Consider the following 27,524-nt stretch of genomic DNA (forward strand, 5'->3'; position numbering starts at 1 on the left):
GTATTTTGGTGTTTTTTGAACAATAATGCTCATACAAAGTACTTGTTTATTCCCCTAGAAACAGTTCCAATCTACTGGTTTTCCTAACCAGATGCAGCAAAACGCATATTAAATGTTATTATTGAGTTCCAAATTTCAGAAGAATCACTCAGTATCTGAAAAAGCAACAAAGCTTAATGACAATAAAAATTAAAATGAAATCTATAGGAATCCTTGTTTGGTGGTTGCTGTTTTTAAAAAATAGTCATACAGAGAATTTGACCAACCACAACCCTCATACATAAAGCAGATGACATCAATAAGAATTACAACACAATATTCATTTGCTGAAGTATGAAAGAAATGACAAGACAATGTCCTCTAGGAACACTAAATAATTTCTGTAAAGTTTTGAGAACAAAGATTGACATAATCAGAGAAAAAAAAACCTGAGACACGTGCCTGGAAACACAATCTCTGTTTTAGCCATGTAAAGTATTCAACGCATTTTTGAAAACTCAGATATTGAAAGACAACCATTCATAGTATTGATACATTCACTTTTTTTTCAAGCTTCTTACTGTCACTTCAATCTTTATCTCTACATGACAAGAACTATTCCAGAAAACAAAGAAACAGCTACGTCCAATTATTGAGAAATTAAAAACAGCCATTTCCTGAACTCCACAGCAGGCAGCACTGGCATTCTCTGTGCCCTTAGCACCCACAATGCTTGAATATTAGTTAGATTCATTTCTGAAATTCTAAGTGAAATAATATATTTGGCTCTGTTACAAGGACCTTGGATCATTATTTATTTACAGGCAACCTGGCAAACTGAAAATTAATAAATGCTTCTAGCAGTCAGAAAAACAGTAGCATATCTGTCAAGTCTGATTCTGACAAAGTGAGTTAAAAAAATTTGCAAAAATTTAGTTAACCAAACCTCAGAAAGCAATACCTAATTTCAGACAGCATAAAAATGCATAGAAGCTCTGTTTTTATTTCTTTGTTGGTTTGAAAAATGGTGCTATAGCAAGGGAACCACATTAAAATCATGACATAAAAGTAAAAAAATCCACCTAAATCTTAAAAATAATTTCAGTATATGTCTGAACACAGCTTTCTTCTTGATGATGATAATATTGTTTGTCTAATATAGACAATATATCAAATAGAATATACTGACTTTTTTATCACAATGATATACGTTTTGCAAAATTCAACTCTTAACAAAACATTAAATTGACTTGTAACAGGTAATATATACACATATGAATAATCCAAAGTGCAAGTTGATTTTAGTTATCGATTTTCCATTAAAGAAAATGCTGAACACAGCCTAGCTTATCATTAGATTAAACCACATATACATTTTTGCAGAACACATCCTAAACTTCTGGAATAGTACACTTATTTTTCCTGAAAATCATTATGGCTATCACAGTACAAGGCTAACTTTACAGTGTCACATACTTCAACTGCACTGAAATACACCAACACAGAAAATTAGCAGCAGAATCCCTCACAGGTGCAGACTCTGCAGAAGTCCTGTCTGGCAGATCACAGAGCACTATCAAGGCATAAATCACTGACGTACATTCCCATGATGATCGATTCTGTGGATATTTTAGATGTCTGCTTCCCATAGAAAACTCCAAAACAGCTCAAGGCAAATATAAGTACACAGAGATTCCATGCTTTTTTGGTTTGTGATGTAGATGTACACATACTACTACTTTTTTTTTTTTTTTAAGTACCAGTTACTTAAAGACACTAAAAACTATAATGGTAAAAAATGAATACACAAACAGTCTGAAAAACACTTTTGTTAGAAGGTATTTCTAACCTCTGCTCAATTAAGAGGTTCTGAATTTTTGCATACAAGATCATCCTGCACTGACTAACAAGCTCTTCACATGTTGGGGTACAACTTAATGAACTAGTTAATAACTCAGATACTTAACTGACAAGAAACACAATCTTCTGTTCAGGAATCAAACACAAGTTTTCAGTATATTGAAAGTACTGTAGCACTAAACTGGCTTCCCTTCCCACCCTCCTTTTTATCATGTCAAACTGTCAGGAAACAGAAAACAAACAAACTTCTTTCCATACATAACCAGAAGTAATCTATCATCTTTGGTGTCTTGATTGTCATTTCATATATGAGTTAAGTGAGAATATTACATATCATGATGAAATATACCATTCAGGAAAACACCAAAACATGTAATACAGCATGACTAGTTGTGAAGACAGGAAAAATATTCATGGTCACAGCTATAAACATTTAGCTCTATTAAAACAAAATCCAGACTCAAAGATACAATAATTAATCCAAACTTCCAAAAATATCAAAGTTCATGTATAGCAGCAAAAAAACTCCCTTTATAACGTTATCTGCCTTCCTCCTACATATCTCTATACACTTTACTCTTGTTCTGAATAAACTTAAGATGTTTGTTTCTCTTTCCCTCATTCAAAAAAAAATAGCACTAATGCAGCTTCAGAGTCAGGTTTTAAATCCCCCTGTAAAGCTTCTACCAGTTGTACTGTTTAGCCTTGCTAGTTGTTCTATCTGGACGGCTAAGAATTCAAAATGTAATGCCTACAAAAAACACTTTTTACACTAGAATTTCCAATACTGCTACCTTCTCCCCCAAAATATTCTGAAATAAAAAGATTTATTAAAAGATAAAAGCATCCCCCAAAACTTTGCATACTCACTGCAAATGAATGCCAAATCCCTCCCTGCAGTCTTCGTATCTCTATCAACCTGTCCCAAGCAAATAACCAGCCTCACCTATTCCGCATCCCATTTCAACTTCGGCCGAAATTCAAATGAAACGGTTCCCCCCCCCGGGGCGACGACATTCGGACAAACTATGGGGTAATTGTGTAACACGCTTTCCTCGTCCTTTCCGCGAAAGGACCTTTCTCTTCCTCCTTCACTGAGTAAAAACTGCCTCGGAAGAGCCAGGAGACGAGCGGGCGGGACGAGGCCCGGCCCGGCCCCCCAGCAGCCTCCCCTCAGGCGGCTCGACCAGCCGAGCAGCGGGGAAGCCCCCCTGCTCTTTCACCGATAAACACCTACGGCTCTAGCGGCGATAGAGCACTTCCCATGCGCAGGCCTCGGACAGCGCCAGCCCCTCCGCGCGGTCCCCGGCTCGCCTCGGCACTTCTGCCCGGGCGGCGCTCGGGCCGCTGCCGCCGCCCTACCGCCAGGGGCCGTGAGGCGGCGGCCAGGGCACCCGGGAGGCCCCTCGTCCCCTCCCTCAGCCTTGGCGACAACCCCTCGCCAAGCCCCGGCATGCTCTCCCGCTCCGCGGGGGCAGCCTGGCACCCTACTTTTCTAGGGTCACCGCCGCCCCTCGGCAGCTCCGTGCCCCCCTCGGGGCCTTCGCGGCCCCCCCGGAGGGGGCTGCCGAGGGCTCCCGTTCGCCCGGCGGGAGGAAGGCGCGGGTGCGGAGCCCTCTCGCCCCCTCCCTAGCCTGGGGTGGTAGCAGGGAGCTGCCCGTTCCCCCTGGGCGCCCAGCGCCCACCGACGGGAGACGGCGGTGAAGAGAGAAAAGAAAGGCCGCCGCCCCCAGCAGCGCCCCCCTCCTCTCGCCCCAGCGAGGAGAGCTCTGGCACCCGCCCCGTGCCCGCCTGCCCCGGCTGCTGGCGGGGCAGGACAGGCGCTCTCCGCCTCCTCCCGCCGGCCCGCGGTACCTGGCCGGCGCGGTGCCCGCCGCAAGCCGCCGCAGCGCTCCGCAGGGCGCGGCGCGGCTGGGGCACGGCTCCGTCCGCCTTCCTCCGGGGCAGGGCAAGGCGACGGGGACCTGCGGCCGAGCTGCCGCCGCTGCAGCCCGCCGGCGCGGGGAGGGCGGGAGGCAGGCAGGGGGCGGGAGGTGCCGCGCCTCAGGGCTGTGCAATCGGCTCTGGAGCCATCGAGCGCCCGCGGTGGCGGGCGCGCGCCTCCCTGCTCCAGAGCAGGGCGCCGCGGAGGGGCGGGGGGAGCCGAGAGCGGCGGGAGCCCGCGCCGCTCCTCAGCGCCGACGGCCCGCTGGCGCGCGGCCCGCGCCGCTCCTCAGCACTAACGGTCAACGGCCCGCTGGCACGCGGCCCGCGCCGCTCCTCAGTGCCAATGGCCGGCGCTGAGCCCCGGCCGGCCGGCTGGAGCCGCAGCCCCGCGGAAAGATGTCGGGGTGGCCGGAGGGCGCCGCAGCTCTGCTGGAAGAGACAGAGCCCCTGAGGTAGAGCCGTGTCCCACATTCCCCCGGGGCGGCTTCCTGGCCCTACAGCCACCAGGGTGCCAGGGGTATGGGCAGGGTTGGGGTGAGGGGAGGCGCTGGTGGTAGCTTTATGGCTTCGGAGAGGTTAACCTTACTGCTTTCTTGGCTGGGAACGATCACTCTATTTATTTATTTATCATAATGTTGCAGCAAAAAGTGGTAAAGCACCAGGCTACCAAGCTGGATTTAAAAGAGGTGGTTGGTGCGGGTGGGCACTGGGGTGGGGCATGTACTCCCTTGGTGCGACAGGCTTGCTCCGCAGGACTGCCAAGCCGTATTTTCCTGCGGGTGGAAAATTGGCATGCAGCATCATGGAGGAGCAACCAGGAACTGGTCTCACTGGAAAAAAAAAACACTTCAGATTTTTTTTTTTAAGGTAGCTATTTCGAAAAGCTCAGGAGCTTAGTTGATATCATTAAGATTTATAACTGGCTCTGATCAGAATCTGTCATGACTCCTGATTTTCACTCCATCCTACAGACACTCATTATACTTTTTGGAGAAGATTGGGGCTCCAAAGCACTACACGCCTCTAGATGGCTTGTTCAGGTCACACAGTCACATCCAGTAGTTTATAGTCTTAATCATTTGTCAAATCCAACATTTGCAAAAGTTACAGTTATATTTTGGTTTCACCAATGTAAATTTTGATTCCAAATCAAGATCATATCCCAAGTCACTGAATCATTCTTCCTCTTACTAACAAGGTAAGACATAGAATCTTATGCATTTCTAATATATTTTGTTGTTCCGAATAGGTATTCCAATTGAAGGATTTTGCTACATCACAGGGAATGACTTTCATCCTTGGAAATTTTCATAAGTGAATTCATCGGTTATGAAAAATGTTCTGTTGAGGGGATTTTCTTTTCTGAATTCTATCTTCAAAGTTGAAGTTCCATCTTAATAAAGAAAAAAATATATCTCTAGCCAGTTTTTGTCTAAAAATAAACAAGCAAACACTAATCTTGTAGTGTTGTAGCTGATGTCCAGCCATGTCTGGAATTTTTTTCATTCTGCCAGACTACCTAGTAGAGCAAACGGAAGGACAGAGATCAGATCTGATTTCTATTGGCAACATTCAATTGAATACTGAGATTTTATTTCTGCTACCTCAGCTGCTGCTGCAAAGCTGATGAAGAAATAATGCCTTCTGGAACAAAGACTAGATTTGACTAGACAACAAATCTTAAAGATGATCTTTTGTCTTATCATTCCAAGACTGCAACATTGTTTAAACCGTAGACTGGAAAACTAGTATTTCTCTCCACAAACCAGGTTGTCTGGGGCCATCTTCTTTGAAGTGGTGCAAGCCTCTGTGAGGAGGGAATAGTGCCTAGGATACATAAGTGTAGAAGCTGAAATTGTGTCTAGCCCTTATATAAGCTTGATAAATTCATCTTCAAATAAACTTACCATGTAAAGTTTATATACAGTGTAGTCATAAAAGAACATCTGTATTCAGTCATGTAGTTCATACCACTAAGATATATTTCAAAAAGTGTTCACACAACCTCTTGAGTATCTTTTGCTACAGTTGTAAGAGTACCAGTCTGCATTACCATATATGGGCATTTGCTTCAATTTTGCTAAATTGCCTGTGATATGGCAACATGAGCATTGCTGCAATGACCCTTTACAAAAAGAATCTGGAAATATATGTGGTAATGAAGAATACATAAACACCTCATACATGAGGTAAGAAACTATTTCCATACTATATTTCACAAAAATCAGCTCTACAAACCCCTACTGGTATAAAAGTGTTAACTTTCAGTATTGAAAATAATGTACATCCCCCAGAAAAGTGTTATTTGCTCAGTTAACCTCATTGTGATCAGAAGATGAGTTGCTGCTGCTCAAAATGAAGTGGTCTGCCATTCATCTTGTGAGAAAGGTCAAGTAAACAATTCATATTCAGAGACTGTTAGTGCTATGACGTTTCCATTAATAAACTCCAGAAAAACAAGAGGGACTCTTTCTGACATTCCCGAGGTAATAGAAAGACCTGGTAATATTTATACTTATATTTGTGAGGGGTTGATAGTAGTTAGCTCAGAAACAAACAAAATCAAATCTAGAATATTTTTTAAAGATGGTTGTTGTTGTTGTTGTTGTTGTTACTGTTATTCAGTCTGCTGTGGTAACAGACCCCACTCAGGATTAATACCTCATAATGCTAAATTTTACATAAGCATAGGGCAAGACAAAACATCACTCAGTAACAGTCTTGCCCAGTTCTTTCCAATAATGATCCATCCCAGCCCCCAAAGTGATATTGGCTCTATGTAATGCTGTTTTAATGCCAAAGTGATACTAATCAGTTTGAAATAATGAAGAATACTAATGCTGAGTGCTTCTTCCATCTCTGGGTACATCAGCTTCAGGTTTGCTTTGTGCTAGCAGTACTTGATGAGGGCAAGAATCCATGGTGTTTATTGGATTTATAGCTAACCAGGATTATTTAATATGACTTTTTTCCCCCTAAATTGCTCAACAGTGATTCAAATTAGCATCTACTTCAGCAGTAACACGTCATTTTTTGTCTTTACCCTCATCACTCTGAAATAAAAAATATTCTTGTATGCAAGTTTATAGTGTTCTGTTCTAACACAGACAAAAACAGGATAATTAAACATATTCACCATGTATTAATTCACTTCCCCTTCCCCCATTAGTCCTGACTGAGCCTCAATAGCAAATTAGTTAATAAAATAAGCAACTGGCAAATAATTGCAATGCACAGAACTACTGATTAGTCTTCTCATTAGTTAGCCTGTTTTGATAACGTGAGTTGACTGATTTAGAGCATGAATCAGTTCTGCCATACAAATTTCAGTCATAGTAGAATATCTGCACAATCTTTTATGCCTCTGAGCTAAATATTTTCTTATTTATAGCTGTATAATCCTTGGTGACTCTACTGCAACAGGAAAGAATGTATTCCTTTGAATTCAGCAGGACTATGTATGCATGAGTAAGGATCACAGGACTAGGGGCTTGATTTAAAGCAGGTGAAACATCACGAAATAATACAGCAAACAAAGTTAAATTACATTGTATTTTAAAATCTGTAAAAAGGAATGTCTTATATTAATTATCACAGAATCACAGAATGGTTGAGGTTAGAAGAGACCTCTGGAGATCACCTAGTCCAACCCCCCTGCTCAAGCAGGGTCACCTACGGCACCTTGCACAGGACCCTGTCCAGACGGCTTTTGAATATCTCCAAGGAAGGAGACTCCACCACCTCTCTGGGCAACCTGTTCCAGTGCTCTGTCACCCTCACAGTGAAGAAGTTTTTCCTCATGTTCAGATGGAAGTGTCTGTGTTTCAGTTTGTGCCCGTTGCCTCGCGTCCTGTCGTTGGGCACCACTGAAAAGAGTCTGGCCCCATCCTCTTGACACCATCGCTTAAGATACTTGTACACGTTAATAAGATCTCCTCTCAGCCTTCTCTTCTCCAGGCTAAACAGGCCCAGCTCTCTCAGCCTTTCCTCACAGGTAAGATGCTCCCATCCCTCCATCATCTTACTAGCCCTCCACTGGACTCATTCCAGTAGGTCCATGTCTCTCTTGTACTGGGGAGCCCAGCACTAGACACAGTACTCCAGATGTGGCCTCACCAGGGCTGAGTAGAGGGGGAGAATCACCTCCCTCGACCTGCTGGCAACACTCTTCCTGATGCACCCCAGGATACCATTGGCCTTCTTGGCCACAAGGGCACATTGCTGGCTCAGGGTCAACTTCTTGTCCACCAGGAACCCCAGGTCCTTCTCCGCAGAGCTGCTTTCCAGCAGGTCAACCCCCAACCTGTACTGGTGCATGGGGTTATTCCTCCCCAGGTGCAGGACCCTGCACTTGCCTTTGTTGAACTTCATGAGGTTCCTCCCTGCCCACCTCTCCAGCCTGTCCAGGTCTCTCTGAATGGCAGCACAGCCCTCTGGTGTATCAGCCACTCCTCCCAGTTTGGTATCGTCAGCAAACTTGCTGAGGGTGCACTCTGTCCCTTCATCCAGGTCACTGATGAAGAAGTTGAACAAGACTGGACCCAGGACTGACCCCTGGGGGACACCGCCAGCTACAGGCCTCCAACCAGACTTTGCGCCCCCGAGCACAACCCTCGGAGCTCTGCCTTTCAGCCAGTTCTCAATCCAGCTCACTGAGCTTGCCTATGAGGATGTTATGGAAGGCAGTGTCGAAAGCCTTGCTGAAGTCAAGGCAGACAACATCCACTGCTCTCCCCTCATCTACCCAGCTAGTCATCCCATCGTAGAAGGCGAACAGGTTCGTTAAGCATGATTTCCCCTTGGTGAATCCACGCTGACTACTCCTGATCACCTTCTTATTCTTCACATGCTTAGAGATGGCATCCAGGATGAGCTGTTCCATCACTTTTCCAGGGATCGAGGCGAGACTGACTGGCCTGTAGTTCCCTGGGTTCCTCCTTCTTGCCCTCTTTGAAGATTGACTGCAGTGACATTAGCCTTCTTCCAGTCCTAGGCACCTCTCCTATTCTCCATGTCCTTTCAAAGACAATGGAGAGTGGCCTAGCAATGACGTCCACCAGCTCCCTCAGCAGTTGTGGGTGCATCCCATCAGGGGCCATGGACTTGTGGATGTCAGGTTTTCCTAAATGATCTCTAACCCAATCCTCCACAACCAAGGGAGTCTTCCTTTCTCCAGACTTCCTCCGTGGTCTCTAGGGTCTGGGATTCCTAAGGGCTGCTCTTAATAAATTTATAAGGTGCAAATGCAGTTCCCCACTACCACAAACTATGCAGTTGAGTTTTCCAATTAGCAATAACCACGTCTTGGATTAACCTCATTGGCTACAATACTGCCACTGCACAAAGCTAATTATGACATTAAACATTTATTTTTACTTTATTTTTGCCATTGTATTAAATTTTCCAGTCAATACACCCACTTAAGTACAGAATCAGACCATTAAGGTCTGATCCTACAAACAGCTACACCATTAGCAACAGGCAAGTCACATTTGGTTTTAGTATGAATAAAGTCATTGATTTGCTCAGAAGTGTTATAACATGTTAATTTCTGGAACTGCTGTAGCATATTTCTGACAATTTTAAATTAAATAGCTGAAGAATTCTGGATAAAATATTCTGACAAGAATAAACTGCACGTTAGTGGGATCCAGATATGGATATCCAACTGACTACTAAGGCCTCCCAAGAACCTTTTCCTTTCACTGATAATCCAAAACTATGTTGCAATCTCTCCTAATGCAGCACATCTAAATAATCTAAGCTCTTTACCTGCACATTTTTAGTACATACTGACCTAACAGAGCACATATTGTGACACTTGCACAGTCAAATACTATTAAAGTGAATAGAAAGCAATCTTAAATTTACAGTAAAGAGATGCACAAATATATGTGAACTAGAAGAGTGTGACAGGAATACTATTTATTTGTTTTTCCATACTGTGTATGTCATTTCTATTTTAGAAATAATACGGTGTTGTTTGCAGTGATATAACACTGTTCATTTGAGGTACTCAAAGCTGTCTATGGACACTAGCTCAAAACACATTCGTGAGCCAGAAACAAAGGTAGAAGGGAGTAAAGGGCAAACTCATGCAGCTCCAGCACATGCATTCCAAAGCAAAAGGAAGAACAGAAGTGATTTTCCTTTAATAAAAAAGAAAAAAAGCAGTGATTTTAAACCCCCTTTTCTTCCTTTTCATTCTAGTTTCATCTTATAGTTGGAAAAAGTAGAGCAGAAAATTGCTTTGCCCGAAGCCACACACTGGCAATAATTGGACTAGTGGACAGTGCTGGTTAAAATAGAAAATCTGCAATACTTTCATACTATTCAGGCTATTCTAACTGCTGTTTCTTTCTGTTGCCCACATATACCATTTTAGCCATATACTTTTTAGCTGCAGTTGCATAGCACTTCTGGTAGCACAGTTCTTGGCACATTGTCGTCATTTTCAAATTCTGAGTCACCTTCTAGGAACTTCAAGAGAATATGAAGGAATAAGACATATCAAATTCACTAAATTCATAAGAGAGATTCTCAGGTTTTGGGTGATCTTCTCCCAAGACAGAGTTTAAGAGAGCAGCTCAGTTTTCTGTTCTTGTCCAGCTACTGTGACCCTGACTTCTAAGACAAAGCAGCTTGTGAATCTAGAGTCGGGTCTTACTGTGCTATGCAATGCACTAACACAGTGAGTCATTGTTTTCCTGAATATGCAGTCTTAAGTAGCAATATGCTGAGGACCCATTTATTAGATGACAACTGAGACATGAAGAAATGAAGAAATTAAGCCAGTCACATAAGAGGTTGGTGGCAGACCTCAGGCAACCAAACGGTGGATTTCCTGAGACTGCTCTAGCACTCATTAACATACTTCCACTCTAGCTTTGGAACAGATACATAATGTATTTGCAGAAGACCATCTAGAAGAGAAGAGAATGTTAGAGACTAAAACCAGAAAATAATGGAAGATTAAAAGATTTAAACCCACCTTCAAAGAAGCTATTTTTGTATGATAGGTGAGGTTCATCTGATCATGCACCACTTTTAAAATCAAGCAAGAACCTCAGACTGGATGGAACTCACTTGTTCTCACAAAGTGATTAAACAGGTTGCACAGAGTTAGAGCGAAGAAAAACTCTCAGGTAGCTTTTGTGATAAACAAGATCAGGCATCTCAGTTACACTGAAAGACCCTGTGAAAAACACTGCAGAAACTGGCAAATATACAATAGTCTATCAAGTAGATGCCATTTCAAGATGGGGAAGCAACAGTCTGCAATGACTGTTATGTGCAAAACCTTGTCATGGGCAAAAAGAAAGGTACCCTATGTGCAAAGCCAAGAACTTCTTATAATTTCAGTCTTAGCAGTTTAATCATAGAATTATTATTAGTCCAGATCTAACTATCCAGAAAAAAAGGAAAGGAAAATAAAGAAATGAATACTACTGTACAAAAAGTCTCAATAATAATACAGTTGAGATTGTTATATATGTACTTCCTAGTGTTTACCTTTTCTCCTGGTGTTGTGCTCACCCTTCCACTGTCCCTCCGGCTTCTAAGACCGATGGCTTCCATCTGGTGGAGGGCAGTGTGGTGAATCATCAGCATGCTGAGTTCTCCTCTGGGAGGAATATGATATTGGTGTTTATGGTTTCTTCTTCCTCTCTTTTTTACTTCTTTGAATTGATCTGGGGCTATTTATATGCTTTCTAACATGCTTTTATATCTTGCTTTTTCTTTATTTGTCTGCAACTCCACATTACATCCAAATTTACTATATATGGTGCATTTTACACTTGTTTGTTAGTTGTTCATTCTTCCCTTTTTTACTCCAAAACTGTTTTTATCCAGCTCCAGGTCTGCATTTCTTTAACTGACCATTGGCGAGTTGTTTATAACCTTGGGGTCTCCAGTGCCAGCTTGTGCCTCATCTCTTACCCCATGCCAGTCCTCCTCTACACTGCATCTTGTGTCTTTTCTTTTCAAGGCCTCTGCTATCATAAACAGGCCTGTTATTTCTCTACACTATAGTATAAGGTATCTAGTTCTAATACTATGGTATTACTATCTCATTTTACACTACTTGTTACTATATAAAAACTGTGGTTATACCACACAAAGCAAAACTGAAACATATTAGCCAGTCACCTGTCCGTAGAAAAATTGTTGTTACAACTAAAACAAGTAAAACCAAGGCTCCAGGAAGGTCAAGAAAAGTTCAGACAAAGCAAGTCTGATAGGCCTCAATTCTGAGGCCTTGCAAACTCAGGACAGATCTGTGGCCTGTTACTAGCAACAGCAATACTGTATTACTGGACTACAGGGCTACATAGTGTCATAGAGGCCCCAGTACAAGTTGCAAAAAATATGACATTAAGATGGCCAATGTACCAAATTCAGAGATTTCAAAAACTAAGTTTTCAAATCTGGATGGACATCTGCATACCCATTCTGTTTTAAAGAGCAAAGCAGGTCAATTATACAAGTTGAACAAATTCGTGGGCATCTATTTAAGGCATTCAGGTAAAATGTTACATATTTTGAGAGCTTTGCCACAAACAGTGAACCAAACCCGAGATTACACAAAGAAAAAGAAAGGTTTGTTTAATTGTACTTTGGTGCAAACTCATTGTGCAATAGATTTTCAGAGAGAATAAGTACACGAAGAGATGTTTATTACCCTGCAATTTTGGACTAATATTTGTATGTTGCATACTGTATGTAACAGCAGAGGTAAAGATGTCCACAAAGGGCACGCGAAGGAAGCAGGAGAACTGCTGACCGGACAATAAGCTATTGCACCTGAACTCATTAGTTTTATGAGCACAGTCCATAGTCCATGCATGTTCACTGGGTGTGTACACTGCAAATGAGTTAGTAAAAATCTGATCTAAGAATTACTGTGTGATAGTTGAGCCCTCCTCTGGAGGGGAGGCCGGACTAGATTAGCATAAAGACTCCTTCTGATTCTTTAGTTTATTTCAAGGAAGTCAGAACACTAAATATTATCCAACAGATATTCTCTAAATGTAGAAGAGGAAAATTATTTGAACGTTAGTCTAGTCATAGAATAAAAGCTATTTAAAGCAGTGTCATGTCATCTGTTTAAGGCATATATTCATGTCAGAAAGATATGAGCATTTGGCTTTGAAAAATAATTTTAATCAATTTTTTCATCAGTATGGTCCACCACGTTATTCAGAAATGGCTTCTTTCAGTAAATGGATCACAAATCAATAATAAATGTAAATAAAGCAGTACAAAGGGCTCATCATTCAGCAAGCTGCCAATCTTTGCTGTTGCAAAAGATTGCAGAAATTAGTATCCCAAGATAGATAAACAAATACATCTAAAGCTGGCAGATAAGTAAATACACAAAGATGCCACCGTATGTTTACAGAAACTTAAGAGTTTTGTCTTGTCCTAAGAACTACTGAAATATATCTTTTATATAAGATGACTTCATATATCTTTTTTATAAGTGACATCAATTCAAGCTAGAGGTCAGTTTGAAGTATGTTTTATACTATTTTCAGTGTCATCTCCTCTTTGAATTTGTAGAGTATTTGAAATAAAAAGAACGAATTGTCAGGCTTCCAAGGATTTTTCTGGAGCCAGAAAAAAAAAAAAAAACCTACCCATTTTCTGTTAGGCCTCAAAGGATCAGTTCTTGAGATCTACTGAATACTTGCAACTCCTGTAAGGTCAGTAAAAAGTGGTATTACTCAGGATATTTCAGGATTTGACCTACAACAGAAAGAGGACAAAGTAGACAAAATCAGGATGAATTTGTATCAGTTATTAACAGCAGGACAGTCTTATTTAAATATCTCTAGTAAGAACTTGGCACACGATTCATATTGTATCTGTCATAACTGTTAATTATTAATGAATAAATATGTAATTTGGGACCTAGCTACTATTTCCAGACCATTTATGTGAATAGTTTTTTCAACTGTAAGAATACCAATTGCCAGGAATTCAGCATCCTTAAGTATTTCATAATTACTAACTGTACATTATGGTAATATGAAAAATCCTATTACTCTCTTGTAGCAAAACTAAGAGCTTTTTATCTGTTCAAAAATATGATTCTCATGATCTACCTTGAGCCTGCAGATTACACATTCAATTATTTTTACTAAAGATAGGGACAGAATATTTGTAAATACTGATTCACAATTTAAGATCACACAAGGAAACAGAAAACAGCCCATTACCTTACCTAAAAATTTAGGACTTACCAGAATCTGCAGGACACATGATCCAGCTATTTTGTTTCCAACAGCATCTTCTATCAGAGGAAAATGTAAACATATGTGAAATAATTTGTCTCTGCTCTGGTCTTGTCATGATATATAAGGAATATAAGCTAGTCTCTGCTTCACAGACTCAGTAGAAAGGTGGAGGGAAGGAATTCAGGCAGAGAGAAAAATGAGATGACAGCATACGTCACACCATTTTTATTTTATATTTATGTTTTGTTTTTGTTCATTTAATATTTTAGTCCTTTTCCTGAAGCTATGTTATGAAAGAAATGAATACACAACAAGACCAAGGAAACCAGAACATGGACTAAATTACAGCAAACAGCCAGCAACATGCACTCAGAGCGCAAACTTCGAGGAAGCAATTCAGTACTTCCTTGACTTCAGTCTCTACTGTGCCTCACTATTTCTTCCTCAAGGCCCTATGACTGGAGGTATATACTCTGCTCAATCCTAGTACTGCCTAAAAGCATCCCACCCCTGCAAACTCTGGATGAGGGGGGCAGCCTGCATTACATAGTACCTACTATCCAAGAGGCTAAAAATTCAGTGAATTTTTGCTTCCAGTATCTTTGTGATGTAGAAAGTATTTCTATTTCGTAGATAAGAAACAGAAGGACAAAAAAAATAAGTGGCTGACTCAGGAATTCAGGGAACAGAGAATCATACCTACAGCTTTTTTTTTTTTAAATCTATAAATTTCACTTCCCTAAGTGTACTTTACATGCAATACCTTTGTCATTATTTTAAAGTAAGAAACATATGTAATACCCCCACTATTAAAATTTTTGTAAAAAAAATTGTTAGATGTTTTCATTGAATGAATCTTAACAATTATTTTGAGAATACTTCACATGAAGATGCATTTAAAACATGCATTATTGCAAAAGTCTCAGACATCCTTATATTTAATGTGATTGGTGACACCAGTATAAATGAGTGAAAGTTTTTCTTATACTGTGCCACCCAACCCACTTAAGTGCATTAATGCTTACAAATGAAAAAAATACAATTGCGAGCCAATACTGTATCCAAGATATCATTTATTTTTTCAAAATTCAATCAGATGAGTGAAAGGTCCATTTGTATCCAGTTTTAACACCTGACTGTTTCCATATGTGCCATGCTTAACAAAAACACCTGCTTCCATGCATCTGGCACTGGCAGCCATTTCTTTTTCACACAGAGTCACAAACTGAGAATAAAGTTTCAGCCCTTTTTCTTTTTCAATGTTGGTATGGTACTGCATCTTTTTTCCCTTCAGTTTACCACCTAGTGTAGCTTGAGGTATGATTAGCACATTGCCTGGTAAATCAAGAACAGAAACGTACTTGCCACTTTCACTTTCACTTAATTGAACATTCAACAGCATATTCACTGCAAATAAAAATAAAACAAGAATTAGTATAACAAAAATAAATTAAACACAACCTAATATAACATCATAAAGCAAGATACAACAGATATTGAGATGTGTGACAAACCATTTAAGTAAAACATTTAAAGTACTGTGTCAGTTCTATATCTGAACTCCAATAATCAAATTACTTAGTACAGCTGTATAAAATATTTGAAAAGAAGAAAGAAGCCGGTTATTAATGAGACAAAACATGGATAGTCAATATTATTAACAAACTAAGATTTCTGAAAATTGTGAAGACTGTGAAAGACTGTATTAATGTAATATGTCTAAACAGTTGTTTTCGGGGGGAAGTGGTTGGCTATCTAAAATTCTGAACTTTATTCTAGCAGAAGCTCCCCACAGAAACCTAAGATCCAAGCAGTGACTCTAACTTGAGTCTGATGCTCAAACAAGCAACATTTGGACCACACTACACATGGTAGGAGGTAAGAAAACCTTTAATACGCTCCAGGGAAGTTTCTGTCCTGAATTTTCTTTAATTCTAGCTATAATAGACTGTAGTAGTACCAAAACCCCAAATGATTCTGCTGAAGCAAAGTGGACAGTATGGAGAGTGTCACAGGCTCAGCAGCTCAATTTGAACTGGAGTGCCCTTCAGGATTACACTTAGCAATGTGCAGTTCTCAGCTTTTCTTTTGAGAGAAGAGGGAAGGATGAAGGTCAGAGATCTCTCTAAACCCACGGAAGTTTAATGGAAGAATATTGCTTGAAGCAAAAAGAGTTACGATTCAGGAACAACAAAACCTCATTTAATCAGTTTCAAAATATATTTAGGAAAAATATCCCTTAAGACAGACAGACAGTTAATGATGGTGGTGGATGAATCTCCTAACAGGAAACAGAGCTTTCATTTTCTGCCCTATTTCAGCTCTCACACAGCTGAAAGGTCATTATACTCAAGTAACATTCCCATGAAACTCTCACAAGCAAAACATCAACTTTCATATCATGTTGTTTTAAATATACCCAGAGATTTCAACTTAGTTTAGCATCACAACGACTGTGCCCTCCAAGACTGAGACGGAATCCCACAGGAGCTGCTCTCAGCATTTACAGTAGCACCTGCGCTTGTGCATTGCCAGGTCCTTCTGCTGGTCCCAGCAAGTAGCTTGAAACAGACTACTGCAGTGTTACCTTTTGCGAAACTACTAATATCAACAAACCACAAAAAAGAAAAGGAGAACTTTTGTGTGAAACACATGGGATCACTGAATTTCCCAGGTGATCCAGCACTGCTGATGGATGGGAGGAGAGGGAAGAAATAAAATAAAAGTTAAAAAAAAAAAAAAGAAAGAAACCAAAACCACACTGGATGAAGGCTGAGAGAAATCACTATCATTTGGTTTTATTCACAGCATCTTCTCCACTTTGATGTAAATGTTAAAATGGGTGCTTGGAAGAAGGAAAGAACTGCAGATGCTGCTGTTATTATTTTTGATCTGGAAAACTGCACTTGAATGCCTAACTGTATATAGTACCTCTGAAACAAGATGGCAAGGACACTTTAATTATCCACCCAACTCCCTCTGCTGGCTATAGTTTTCTAAATACAGCACATACAGCAAGATCAGAATTGAAGTATTCCTTAAATCAAGCCATAAATTATTTGAAAACAGGTTTCCTTAAGTTGAGCTCAGTCCTGGACTGAAGCTATTGCCTGATATATGTAATATGCCAAAGAGTAGGTGCAACATTTTCTCTATTTCCTGGAGTGTTATCATGAACACTCAGCGTGAACTGATTTTGTAGCATGTTAATCATTAGCAAATAGAAAGAAAGAGAGATATGGTAAACTGCCAAACGAAATAAGAACAACCAAACTCTTCTTTCAGCCAGCTGTTTGATTTGGAATGATGCTATATGAAGGTTTTTGACTTCTTTTAGTCCAAGTGGTTGCTGCCTTCTCCAACCACTTTTCTTAATTCTTCTTTAAATGGTACAAGAATTTGTAAGGAGGAATATATCATACCAATTTTTGGAACAAGATCCTCATCAGCACCTTTGAAGAAGCATATGTAGATAACAAGCCCTCTCTGGATCTACAAAAGATTTCACAGAAGTGTATCAACATTTCTCATTGTCCACCACACAATCTTAGCATCAAAACTGGTATCAAAAATGACAAAATAACAGGAGAATAAAGTTCCCCAGAGCACTTGTAGTTATTTACCATAGCTTCGGACATCAAGTCTACAGATCCTACAGTGGAGACTAATGAGGTATATACTGATTATCTGCACAGTGCTTCTACATACAATTAAACCAATTCATAAGCTCCATGTGAAGGCAAATTTAGTTGGAATTTACAATGCACAGTATTAACATAGACAATTAAAAACAGAAACAAGATGAATTAAATTACTTAAATTCAGAACAGGAAATAATTTAAGCTTTTTTCTTATCAAACATATAGGTAAAATAATTTTAAGTGTGAATTATGAATTTATTTCCAATTATGAAATATGAAGAATAGCATAGGACTTGTCAGTAAACTGAATTATATTTTGATGTTAAAAATATACCAGTACAGGACCATTTTAAAAAAAAGATTGTTAATTACAGATTTAAATATGATGATCAATAACACTATGAAGGTGTTCAGAATATTATAAATGTATTAAGAATATTATCAGTTTGGGTGAAACATTTATGGTAATGTAGGACCTTTTCCCTGACTTCTATAGACTAAAGGATATGCTACTTCTTTAGCCTTCATTCAGAGAGACTATGCTACTTCTTTAGCCTTCATTCAGAGAGACTATTTGTAAGAACTGTCTGTTTGAGTAAAGAATTAGGCCTGTATAGAGGAGAAAGCATAGGGCAATTCTTTTGTAGCTCTTCTACTCTCTTATTTAGTTCACAAAGAATACATATGCAACAACCAGTAATTTATTAAGAGAAACTGATAGGATCAGTAGCCAACAGTGATTACGTGTCATCCACAAGTATACTTGAATGGTTTGACTTCTTCAGTTGTCAAGAAAAAAAGATTTGCCAGAATTTAAAAGTATGATTGAAGCAAACAACAGCAACCAAAGATACTTGTGTGCCCACAGGCATACAATATACAAAAAACCCTAACTGCTTCATCAGGAGGAAGTATGCTTATACTTTCATGAGAGGAAAAAAAAAAAAAAGTTAGCTTACAGTAACTATAAAATACTACTTTGGAGATGCTACTATACTGGGGCAGGAAGGATTCATTAATATTGATGTTGTTAAAGCAAAAGGATAAGAAATGTGAATGGTTTCTTACAAATACTTTTTCATGATTTTTTTTCTCACTCTCTCCCTTTTGTTAAAAAGATAAAAGTTTCTGATATAGAAATAGTGCTTAACTATATGCATGAGGCTTTCTCCCTTTGTTATTGGATAGATTCAACGGAATGCTCAAAGCAATGACTGAAAAAAAACCCTATGCCTTCTCAACTATTTTTCTAGTTACTAACTTCTGAAAAGAGAATGCTCTTCTGAGCATTCAGAATGAATGAGAGATGTAGCAAAACATCACATACTGAGATTCTTTTGAAAGCTGTAAATGTCTCCTATCAAAAGCTTATTTTGACCACTGCACAATATTGTACAGGTTCCCAAATGACTGGTTCCCACATTTCATAAACAATTCAAGAAATTAGATGGCCTGAACCTCAAATGACATTTCAAACTATCTGTTCAAATGAGGGAGAGAGATATAAGCTGTCAGAAGTTAGTTATCCATACATGTTGGGCTAGTCCCAGAAACAGGCCAGCATTAGAATACATTATTAGTAAAAAATATCAAATGCATATATACCTATTTACAGTTTACAACAAAATAGGCCAAATAAATTTATGACATATACATCTGACCACTACATTAGAAGTGACTACACTATAGCACACAATGCAGATGCTCATTCTGAGACTTGTAATATTCAGTATTTTTCAAACAGTCCCACATATGGAAGAAACAATATTCTGCCAGAAGCTCAGTTAAGAAAACAAAAAGGTAAACCAAGTGTCATCTACAAGTTCTAAAGACAGATAGGTAAAGACCAAGTAAAAACATGTATTATTTTTCAGTCCCTCTCATTATTTGATGCCTATTTTTCAATACGTTTTTATCACAAGATGAGCCATACATATTGGGTTCAGAGTCTCAAAGCAATTAGAGAGACATTAGATTAAAGGAAAAAAATCTGAATTCAGAATCACAAGTTAAAGCTACTAAAGGATGCCTCAATATTGCAGGTTTATGATCTTCTGGAACGCTATTTTCAACGATACACTCCTCCTGTTATGCATTTTTTATTCTCTAATTTCTTAATTGAATAGACGATGCAAAATTGAAAACAACTTCAAGAGCTAAACTAATAATAATAATACATCTCAGTCCTCAGATAGCTTCAATAGTTTCAGGCATCGTAAGACACATGCTTGTTTCCAGTGTAAAGAACTGGAATGTTTAAACCCTTCAAACCAAAACAAAAATATTGCCATTTGTGAAGGTCCTCTGTAAGCAATCAAAGTCTACAAGATAACACAAAACAAGGTTTTAAATTCAACAAGATGACATACAGACAACCACTACAAGGAACCTGGATAGTGACAGGCAGGTAGCTGGGCTGGGAAATTGTTCTGTTATCAGTAAAATGTCTGCGTAAATAAACCAGCGAAGCACATTACTTTGCACCACAGGCATTTTACTACACAACTGTCCTAAGCAGTCATCAGATCAGGCAACCTGCAACATCAACCATACAAGGACCCAGTCCCTAAGGCCATACAATCAGCCTTAGCAATGCTGCTTTCAAATACTCCTTTTTAGCTCTTTAACAGGAAAAATAAACAACTACCCCCCAACTGCATTCCTCTGAATTTTGCAAGATTTAGTTAGCAAAACACAAATACATTGTGCACAATGAACTCTACATTTTTTCAGAAAAAGGTAATGCAATTGATAATGAAAATGGAGACACTTTGTACCACAGGCTTACGAAGCCAGTTTGTGAAACTAACTTGCATAAATTATTCTTTGGCATTTCCGTTTCAAGTTCAGATTCACTACCCCTGTGAGAAGATTTATTCATATTTCATAGATTCAGTTGCAGCAAAGAGATTACATAACCTACCACAGATCACAGAACAAGTCTGAACCTGGTATTCTGCATCTCTTTTTGGTATCTTAAGCAGAAGAGGAACCCAGGGAAATAAGATAAGGGAGAGTCAGTTTTCACTGCATTTAGTCTAGGTACTTATATTTTTTTAACTGAATATTCATCTTACATTTCTTTTCTTCCATAGCTGTGAAACACACCAAATCTCTTATTTTGCCCCTAATATTTAAAAGGAGAATTCCTTTTTTTTTAACCCAAAAAATATTTTGTTGTATATTTAAATATTTGATGGATGCACTCTAACCTATGTTTCTCCATAAACAAGACATCCCATCATTGGAATCCTCTACAGGTCAGAAAAATTCTATCATAAAAGCATAATGAAGAACAGTTATTCATGTATAGATAAAGAGTACACTCCTAACTTCTTTTCCAGATAAAGAACATCCACTCTAAAGTTCTCAAAGTATCTACAGAAGTCTTTTAAAGCGCAGAAGCTATTCCAGGCCACCTACATTATGTGCTATATATAGTACATTAGAAATCTTCAAGGTGAGGACCTATTTTTAAGTAGTTCTGAAATACCAAGCACACATTAGCTTATGTAAATAGTAGTTTATGAGGTCCGTATTTCTTTGTTTTTATATTGGTAAGCATATATAGAGAGTAACATTATCCTAGCAGAAAACGTCAGAAGCAAAGATTCGTTTCAGTTACCTCTAAAGTAGTCAAGCTAAAGAGACTATGAACTTTTCACAGTTTTTTGCTGCAGGGTGACTAGCTCTTGCTACACTAGGCTTCTCTTAGAAAGCCAAGGTATCCTGAAAAGACTCATAAGACAAAGACAAATATTTTAAGTTTTGTGTCTGGGAAATATCTGCTGCTTATATTGGCCAAATCCCCTACAGATTTCTTTACTGCTATTACTTTTCCAATGAGTTTGGTTAAGACATTTAAAACTTCAAATAAGAGATTTAAACAGCATAACCTCCTTGTAATAGATTTAGTGATATGTATAAACAAAACCATATGCCTCTTCTCTGATAGTTTAAAGGACAGCTAGCACAATGACATTTCTGCTTTTACCCACTAGAGCTACAATTATTTCCAAGATTAACAAGCTAGAAATAGGATATTTTTCCAAAAATTAATTTATGCAGAGCTGAGCATGTTCCTTACATTGAGAGGCCATTATTATAATGCAATACACACAGATGCACTTCAGCCAACCATAGTATCAGTGATATGGCACACATTTTCAGTGAGCAAGAAGTTCTGGTTTCCCAGACCACGCTGTAGAAACTAGATCTGGTGCATCCATCTGCCTCTTCTGATCAAGGAGGAAACATTAAGAGCATTGTGAAAGTCAAACAATGGAAAGACATGGACAAGTACACTTTTTTTTTTTTAAACTTTCTTCATATTTGTTGAACAAACTTGCAAGTCCTTTAAACATACTAGAATTTTTACCTTTAAATAGTTATGTGAATTACTAGATGTAGCCCCATCTGTTGTAACAGTCTTTAAGAAAGATAGAAGACAAAAACAAAATCCACAAAGGCTAAATCTTTCAGGCCTACATAGATGAATTATTCTATGGTAGATAATTCATGAACAGTACCAATTATAACAGGATAGTGGGTCCCAAAGGGCAGCCTTCATGCTTTGGTAAATAGCTCTAGGCAGTACATACGGTGTGTAGTTCTAATAGTCTGGAGACCACACTACCTCCCCCACCATACGGCTATGGGAGAAAAAGGGAGAAATTATGATGTTTCCCTTAAGCTCTGTGATAGTCTACATCCCAAATTCCAGTTTTCAGATCACACACAGTCTGAAAAAGAAAAAAAAAATCGGAACTACTGCTACCACAGTTGCATTGCTCTACCTGGCCTTTCTTCTTTACTTGGAAAGTATCACACAATTAATGAAGTATAAACTTAAGAGGCAGTTTTAGATTTTTTTGTTGCAAAAGGAGCTATTTGCTATTAACATTACGCTGACATACAATTAAAAGTTATTCCATAAAACCATTCATATTATGAAATTAAAGACCACTGTATTTTTGCCCAAAATAAATCAGATCAAAATAAAACCAAGTCTCAGAAAAAAATCTAGACACCTCAAGAAATCTTCCATTATGCTCTTGTTAAATTTAAGACTTTTTCTTTGCCTGAAGCACTTTATTTTTCTTCTGAAGAGAAACTATTATTAAGAGACAGGGCAGTGGTACCAAAGATGGCCGGGCACCTCCCATACATTGCTAAGGTGACTGATGTAGTATTCAACATTACAAACCAGGTTTGAGGGGGTTGATTACAACCCAGAAAACTCTCTGAAAACGAGTTTAAGCAGAAACAGAGCACAGGTTTTGAAGACAACTACAGACAAAAAGTCGAAATCACATCTTGTGCTGTTCCGCAGGAGTTACTGCAAGGATTACAGATTTGATTTACAGTATATTGTAAGAAAAGGAGAGAACTTGTTCTTATTCTTATTATCTGGAGCACCCTTTGTGAAGCTAAATGGACGATGCCAGCGCACCTCTTCTCCTCACTATGCCCTGACGCTAGCGCGCAAGGGATACCCCTGTTTTTCCTGTACTTCTTTGGGTTCATTCACGGTGCCCTTCGCTGCTTCAAGCCTGGGCAGACACGCGCTTCGGCATCCGTCCGTGCGTGCGGCAGAGCAGAGGGGTGAGCGCAGAGAAAATCCGGGACGACAGCCCGCCTGCGAGCCCTACACCGCCCTCTGCAGGCAGCTCCAGCCCCGGCCCGGCCCCCGCCCCCGCCCCGTAACGGCCCCAACGGCCGCGCCGCGCCGCCGCGGGGGGAAGGGGCGAGACCCGGGGACCGAGTTGCCGCCGCCGCGCCGCAAGCGAAGCAGGGCGGCCTGCTCCGTACGTTACCTCCACCCACTCGGCCTCGGAGCCGGGCTCGGGCGGCTTCACCTGCAGCCGAGCGGACACGCACTGCTGCAGCAGAGCTCGAGCCAGCACCGGCCGCTGCAGCGCCGCCATAGCCCGCGGAGCCTCCTGGCGAGGGGGGCGGTGCCGCCTGGGTGGCGCCGGCGCAGGGCGGGCGGGCGGCCGCGGCTGTGCTGCCGCCCCCTGCTCCTCGGGGGGGGGCAGGTCCGCGGTGCGGGGGGAGTCTCGGGGCGTGCGGGCGCCCGCCCGCGCCCTGCCGCGGCTGGGGGCGTTTCGTGATCGGCTCCGTATCCTTTCCGGGTTACCGAGGCCGGTTTCCTTCTGTGTAACGCTGGGGAGAGCCGCTTCGTTTCCCCCTGCAAGCTCTCGCCTTGGGTAACAAGTCACGTCCTCTGGCTCTGACCCTGCTCCAGGTGAGGTTTCCCTTCAGGAAGCAAAACGTGTGTTAGCGCCGCCTCGCGAGGTGGCAGCGCTGCGGAGCGTGCGGCTCGCCGGGCGGCGCCTGCAGGGCGGGCCGTGGCCCGGGCCCGGGCCCGGGCCCGGCGGCGGCGCTGCCGCGGTGCCGGCAGGGCGGTGCGGGGCTCGGAGCTCCGGGGCGGCGGCAGCTGTGCTTTAGGTCCCTGCCAGCAGCACGTCGGATCACTCGTTTCTGTAACTGTAGGCTGTTCAAACTGGGTTTCACCTGATGGCATTGCAAAGCCGGGTATATGGTGACCTGTTCATAAGCAGAGGGGAAGAGGGTAAGGCAGTATTTCCACTGAATTGAATAGATTTCAAAGTGGATCTGTTTTCACTTCAGTAAATACATGATCAAAGCCCACAAGCATGAATACCATCTGCTTATTTCATAAGTGATCTCATGAGTCCATGTTATTGATGTTTATTAATACATTTAAAGAACAAGCAGTGCCCAATGAGGTTTATAAGATGCTAGATACCCGGTAGACCTATAGCACAGAAAGTGTCTGACCCAAAGAGCTTGCAGTTTACAAGCTATAGATTACAGGTGACTAAAATGGAGAGACACTGGTAGAAGACTGAATTACAAGTCAGCATGAAAAATATGGTCACAACAAACCAGATTTTTAGCCATTGCTTTTTTTACTTCAGAAAGAATTTGAAGATGGGATTTGCAGGAAGATGAGTTTGCCTTGCAAATACTTAAAAGCAGCTTGTATGATGTATAAAGGATAAAGAAAGCAGGAGGGTCCTTGCTAAAACTTTAAGAGGAGATCAACAAATACTATACCCTTTGCAGAAAATAATGGGGCTTGTGATCTGTCAGTGATGTCCTCTAAGGAGGGGCAGGTAGGCAAGGCACCTTTAGAGTAAATGAACAGAAGGGTTTTTTTTTTAAGTTCAGTTAATTTGTTTCAAAATTTAACAATGCCCTACTGCTATCGGGAAGTTGGGTTTTTTTTGATGAAAAATAAAAAAATCTGCTTATCTTCCAGTGGGAAAATGTTACATGCTTGGGATAAGTATAACATGCTGTTCAGTTCCTGCATGAAAACAAAAGACAAGCACTTATTGATCTAAATATTACTTGTTACACACGTGCTTTTAAAAAAACTGAGTATATCTAATCTTTGTGTTTGATTCGACTGACATGAACTGATCGCATTGGAGCATTTCTTTTTAACAATACTACTGCTTTTGAGCAGGCAGAGTGAACAACAAAGAGTGCAGTAAAGACATAAGAGATCTGTATAGCCAGGGATCGTAATTAAGATCTGAAAAAAAATGGGCATAGTTCTGAAATGACCTTCCATAGCTAATGAGAAAAGTTAAAGCATTGCAACTGCTTCTTTTATCATCTTTCAGGTTTCTGGCTACATATGCTGATATTCATTGAACAGTTCCTAAATTAGGAGAGTTGTGCCTTCTTCCTGTCTGTGAATTTTTGACAGATACAAGTTTTAAATAACATTGGCTTCAGCAAAGTAAGGACAGATTGATGCAGAATTCAGCCTCACTGAATTAATTTGAAAACTGAAGCTTTTATTTTTAAGGCCACGTTAAAAAAAGAAGATGAAATCTATACAGCACTAGTAAGAAGCCAAATTTTATTACCTGGCCTCAACTACAGAATAAGATTATAGAAGTTATCTGTGGAAGAGCAAGGGACAATATGCATTCCTTACTAGCCATTGTTACAGATAGGTCTGCATCCAGCTCCAGTCCAGTGTTGTTTTAAAATATCATTCTCTTTTGCATGAGTGTTTTGTGATTTTGCTCTCCCCAAAGCAAACCTTTATGAAAGAAGAGGAAATCACACTAGGTGGTTAGTGCGTAAACTGAGAGAATGAAGCACTTATTTTTGCTAGCTGTAGGGTATTGTTAAGTATGACCTGTTTTTAAATAAAATTAGCTGAGTTTAAATAAAATGTCTTCTGTTCATTTACTCTAAAGCTATATCCCTAGACTCATTAAGAAGAGCTTAATGAGGTAGAAATCCATTTAAAATGGCTTTTTTTCCATATATATTTGTGATTATAAATATATTTTTAAGAAAAATTGATTATTCTAGTGTCTATGAGCAGACTGTATAAGCAGAATATAAAATATGGGCTCATTCTTTTGGGGCACTGCCATTATTTATGCCAGGATTTGATGCAGTACATTCAGTCATAAGCAAGTTTCAATAGATAGGCCTGTGAACCAGTACACAGAGAATTTAGTATGACATTGTTGTTCATTTATGCATTCTTAATGTAATTATGTCATACTTTCTGTGGAAAACCAAATTAATTTTGTTGTAATAATTTAGCCACTAGTTTTAAGAGTTTATAACAACTTGTTCCTTCCATATGTTGCAGAGAATATTAGCCTGTGAAAGTGTCTTCGTCCTTGAATTTATTTAGGTATTTGGGTGGTAACTAGTTCTGCATCTTGCGTTTCTTGAACCTTGCTGGGACACAGTTAGGAGAAGGATCCCTTTTGTAAGCTAAGAATGGTGGTAAATTTGTTGTTTAAATCTTAGCCTAGGGTTTTGATTTGGTTTTTAGGTCTTTATATAGAAAAGAACCTCCTGACAGCTGAATAATATATCCATGTGTAAAATATATTGGTTTTTTTTTCCAGTTATTATATCAAAGGTCTTTTGATGCTTATTTGGATGTAGTAGCAGTCACAGAATATTTCTTGTATCCCTCTGCTTGTTGTCCCTGTGGCAGAGACAGGGTATTTTGTGACTGGCGTCTGGAATATAGTTCTGGTTATTTTCAAATCAGTTCTCTTTAGGAGGGGCAGATGGCAGTATGAACCATTTCTTACAAATTTCGATGGATGTCTTCTTCCTGATCCTTTGTGTGAATGGTCATGCATATTTCATGGACATTTAATGGAATGTCTCCTTAAGGAAAGAGGGGGGTGGCTGCTGGGAGCTCTGCCTCTGCTGGTACTCAGGTTTCTCCTGCTTATCAAAGAATGAAATGCCAGGGGGAGTCAGTATCAAAATAATCTCAAATGGTCTTGAATCCTTCCCTAGGGTTTTTTTTTTTCTATTAGTGCTGAAGTTTGGTGTTACATGCCATTTGGCAGGGACAGGAGTTGACTGGAAATCTGAAGAGGCAAGATTCATCTTAGAAGTTATTCCTTTGTCTCTGGTGTCTGAAACCCTGATCAAAGGTTTTTCAAGCAGTGATCCCATCAACAGAGTGCCCCTAGGTAGCGTCATCTGTGTTGAAAAGGAACAATATACTAAGCTGCAGCCTAGCACTTAGATAGCAAAGATACAAAACAGTAGCAGGTAAGATTATATCTTAGTAGAATTACCTCTTGTGGGACAGATGAAACTGAAAGGGAAAGATTAGATTTAAATGTTTTATTTTCTCCATTGTCCAGTGTGGAACTCTGTCTTCCCACACTTTTAATACAGAGAAAATAAGGGAGGATGACAGGTAGCAGGACATGCATAGGGAAAGAGAGAGTACTTAGTTAACTCACTTGGAAACATTTAATGAAGAATCACAGGTGGACACCAGGACTGCTATGAATGGTGAGATAGAAATGAGGGACTCTGCTGTGCCAGTCAGTAGAGG

General features: G+C 40.1%; 3 protein-coding genes, 1 long non-coding RNA gene and 1 other non-coding gene across 7 annotated transcripts in view; 2 read left to right on the plus strand and 3 right to left on the minus strand.

Moving 5' to 3' along the window:
* The window catches only part of HEATR5A (HEAT repeat containing 5A), an 81,260-nt gene extending 77,445 nt beyond the window's left edge, over nt 1-3,815 (minus strand). Inside the window, exon 1 of the mRNA XM_067296701.1 lies at nt 3,694-3,815. The gene's annotated coding sequence lies outside the window, so the exon portion shown is untranslated. The remainder of the gene's footprint in view (nt 1-3,693) is intronic.
* Nucleotides 3,816-3,980: 165 nt separating this feature from the next.
* LOC136992088 (uncharacterized) lies at nt 3,981-8,351 on the plus strand. The gene is made up of 3 exons (XR_010884183.1): nt 3,981-4,217; nt 5,015-7,759; nt 8,275-8,351. It is a non-coding gene; the product is annotated as an uncharacterized lncRNA (long non-coding RNA).
* Nucleotides 5,543-23,659, minus strand: DTD2 (D-aminoacyl-tRNA deacylase 2). Of its 3 annotated transcripts, none has more exons than XR_010884182.1 (7): nt 23,464-23,659; nt 17,429-17,498; nt 15,368-15,413; nt 14,013-14,062; nt 13,407-13,515; nt 11,278-11,389; nt 5,543-5,592 (listed from the first exon to the last, which is right to left on the minus strand). XR_010884182.1 is itself a non-coding variant. In XM_067296714.1 (3 exons), exons 1-3 carry the CDS (start codon nt 23,572-23,574, stop codon nt 15,088-15,090), a joined length of 507 nt encoding a protein of 168 aa, XP_067152815.1. In that variant the 5' UTR covers nt 23,575-23,635; the 3' UTR covers nt 15,062-15,087. The 3 variants fall into 3 exon arrangements, 1 of the variants encoding a protein (XP_067152815.1); XR_010884181.1 differs by lacking the exon at nt 5,543-5,592 and adding an exon at nt 10,616-10,688; XM_067296714.1 differs by lacking the exons at nt 5,543-5,592; nt 11,278-11,389; nt 13,407-13,515; nt 14,013-14,062 and having other exon boundaries at nt 15,062-15,413; nt 23,464-23,635.
* LOC136992101 (U4 spliceosomal RNA) lies at nt 8,973-9,113 on the minus strand. Its single transcript, XR_010884225.1, has one exon. It is a non-coding gene; the product is annotated as a U4 spliceosomal RNA (small nuclear RNA).
* Nucleotides 23,660-23,689: 30 nt separating the features above from the next.
* The window catches only part of NUBPL (NUBP iron-sulfur cluster assembly factor, mitochondrial), a 139,212-nt gene continuing 135,377 nt past the window's right edge, over nt 23,690-27,524 (plus strand). Inside the window, exon 1 of the mRNA XM_067296713.1 lies at nt 23,690-23,894. The gene's annotated coding sequence lies outside the window, so the exon portion shown is untranslated. The remainder of the gene's footprint in view (nt 23,895-27,524) is intronic.

Source organism: Apteryx mantelli, chromosome 4 (assembly GCF_036417845.1).
Source record: "Apteryx mantelli isolate bAptMan1 chromosome 4, bAptMan1.hap1, whole genome shotgun sequence".
NCBI classification, from domain to species: Eukaryota; Metazoa; Chordata; class Aves; order Apterygiformes; family Apterygidae; genus Apteryx; species Apteryx mantelli.

What these genes read in the sequence shown, in the direction of transcription:
- DTD2 (XM_067296714.1), bottom strand. Translation starts at nt 23,574, where the DNA reads ATGGCGGCGCTGCAGCGGCCGGTGCTGGCTCGAGCTCTGCTGCAGCAG. An exon ending in CCGAGGCCGAGTGGGTGGAG is followed by an intron (nt 17,499 to 23,463) that starts GTAACGTACGGA and finishes AATCTTTTGTAG; the next exon opens with ATCCAGAGAGGGCTTGTTAT. An exon ending in GGATCTTGTTCCAAAAATTG is followed by an intron (nt 15,414 to 17,428) that starts GTATGATATATT and finishes TTTTATTTGCAG; the next exon opens with TGAATATGCTGTTGAATGTT.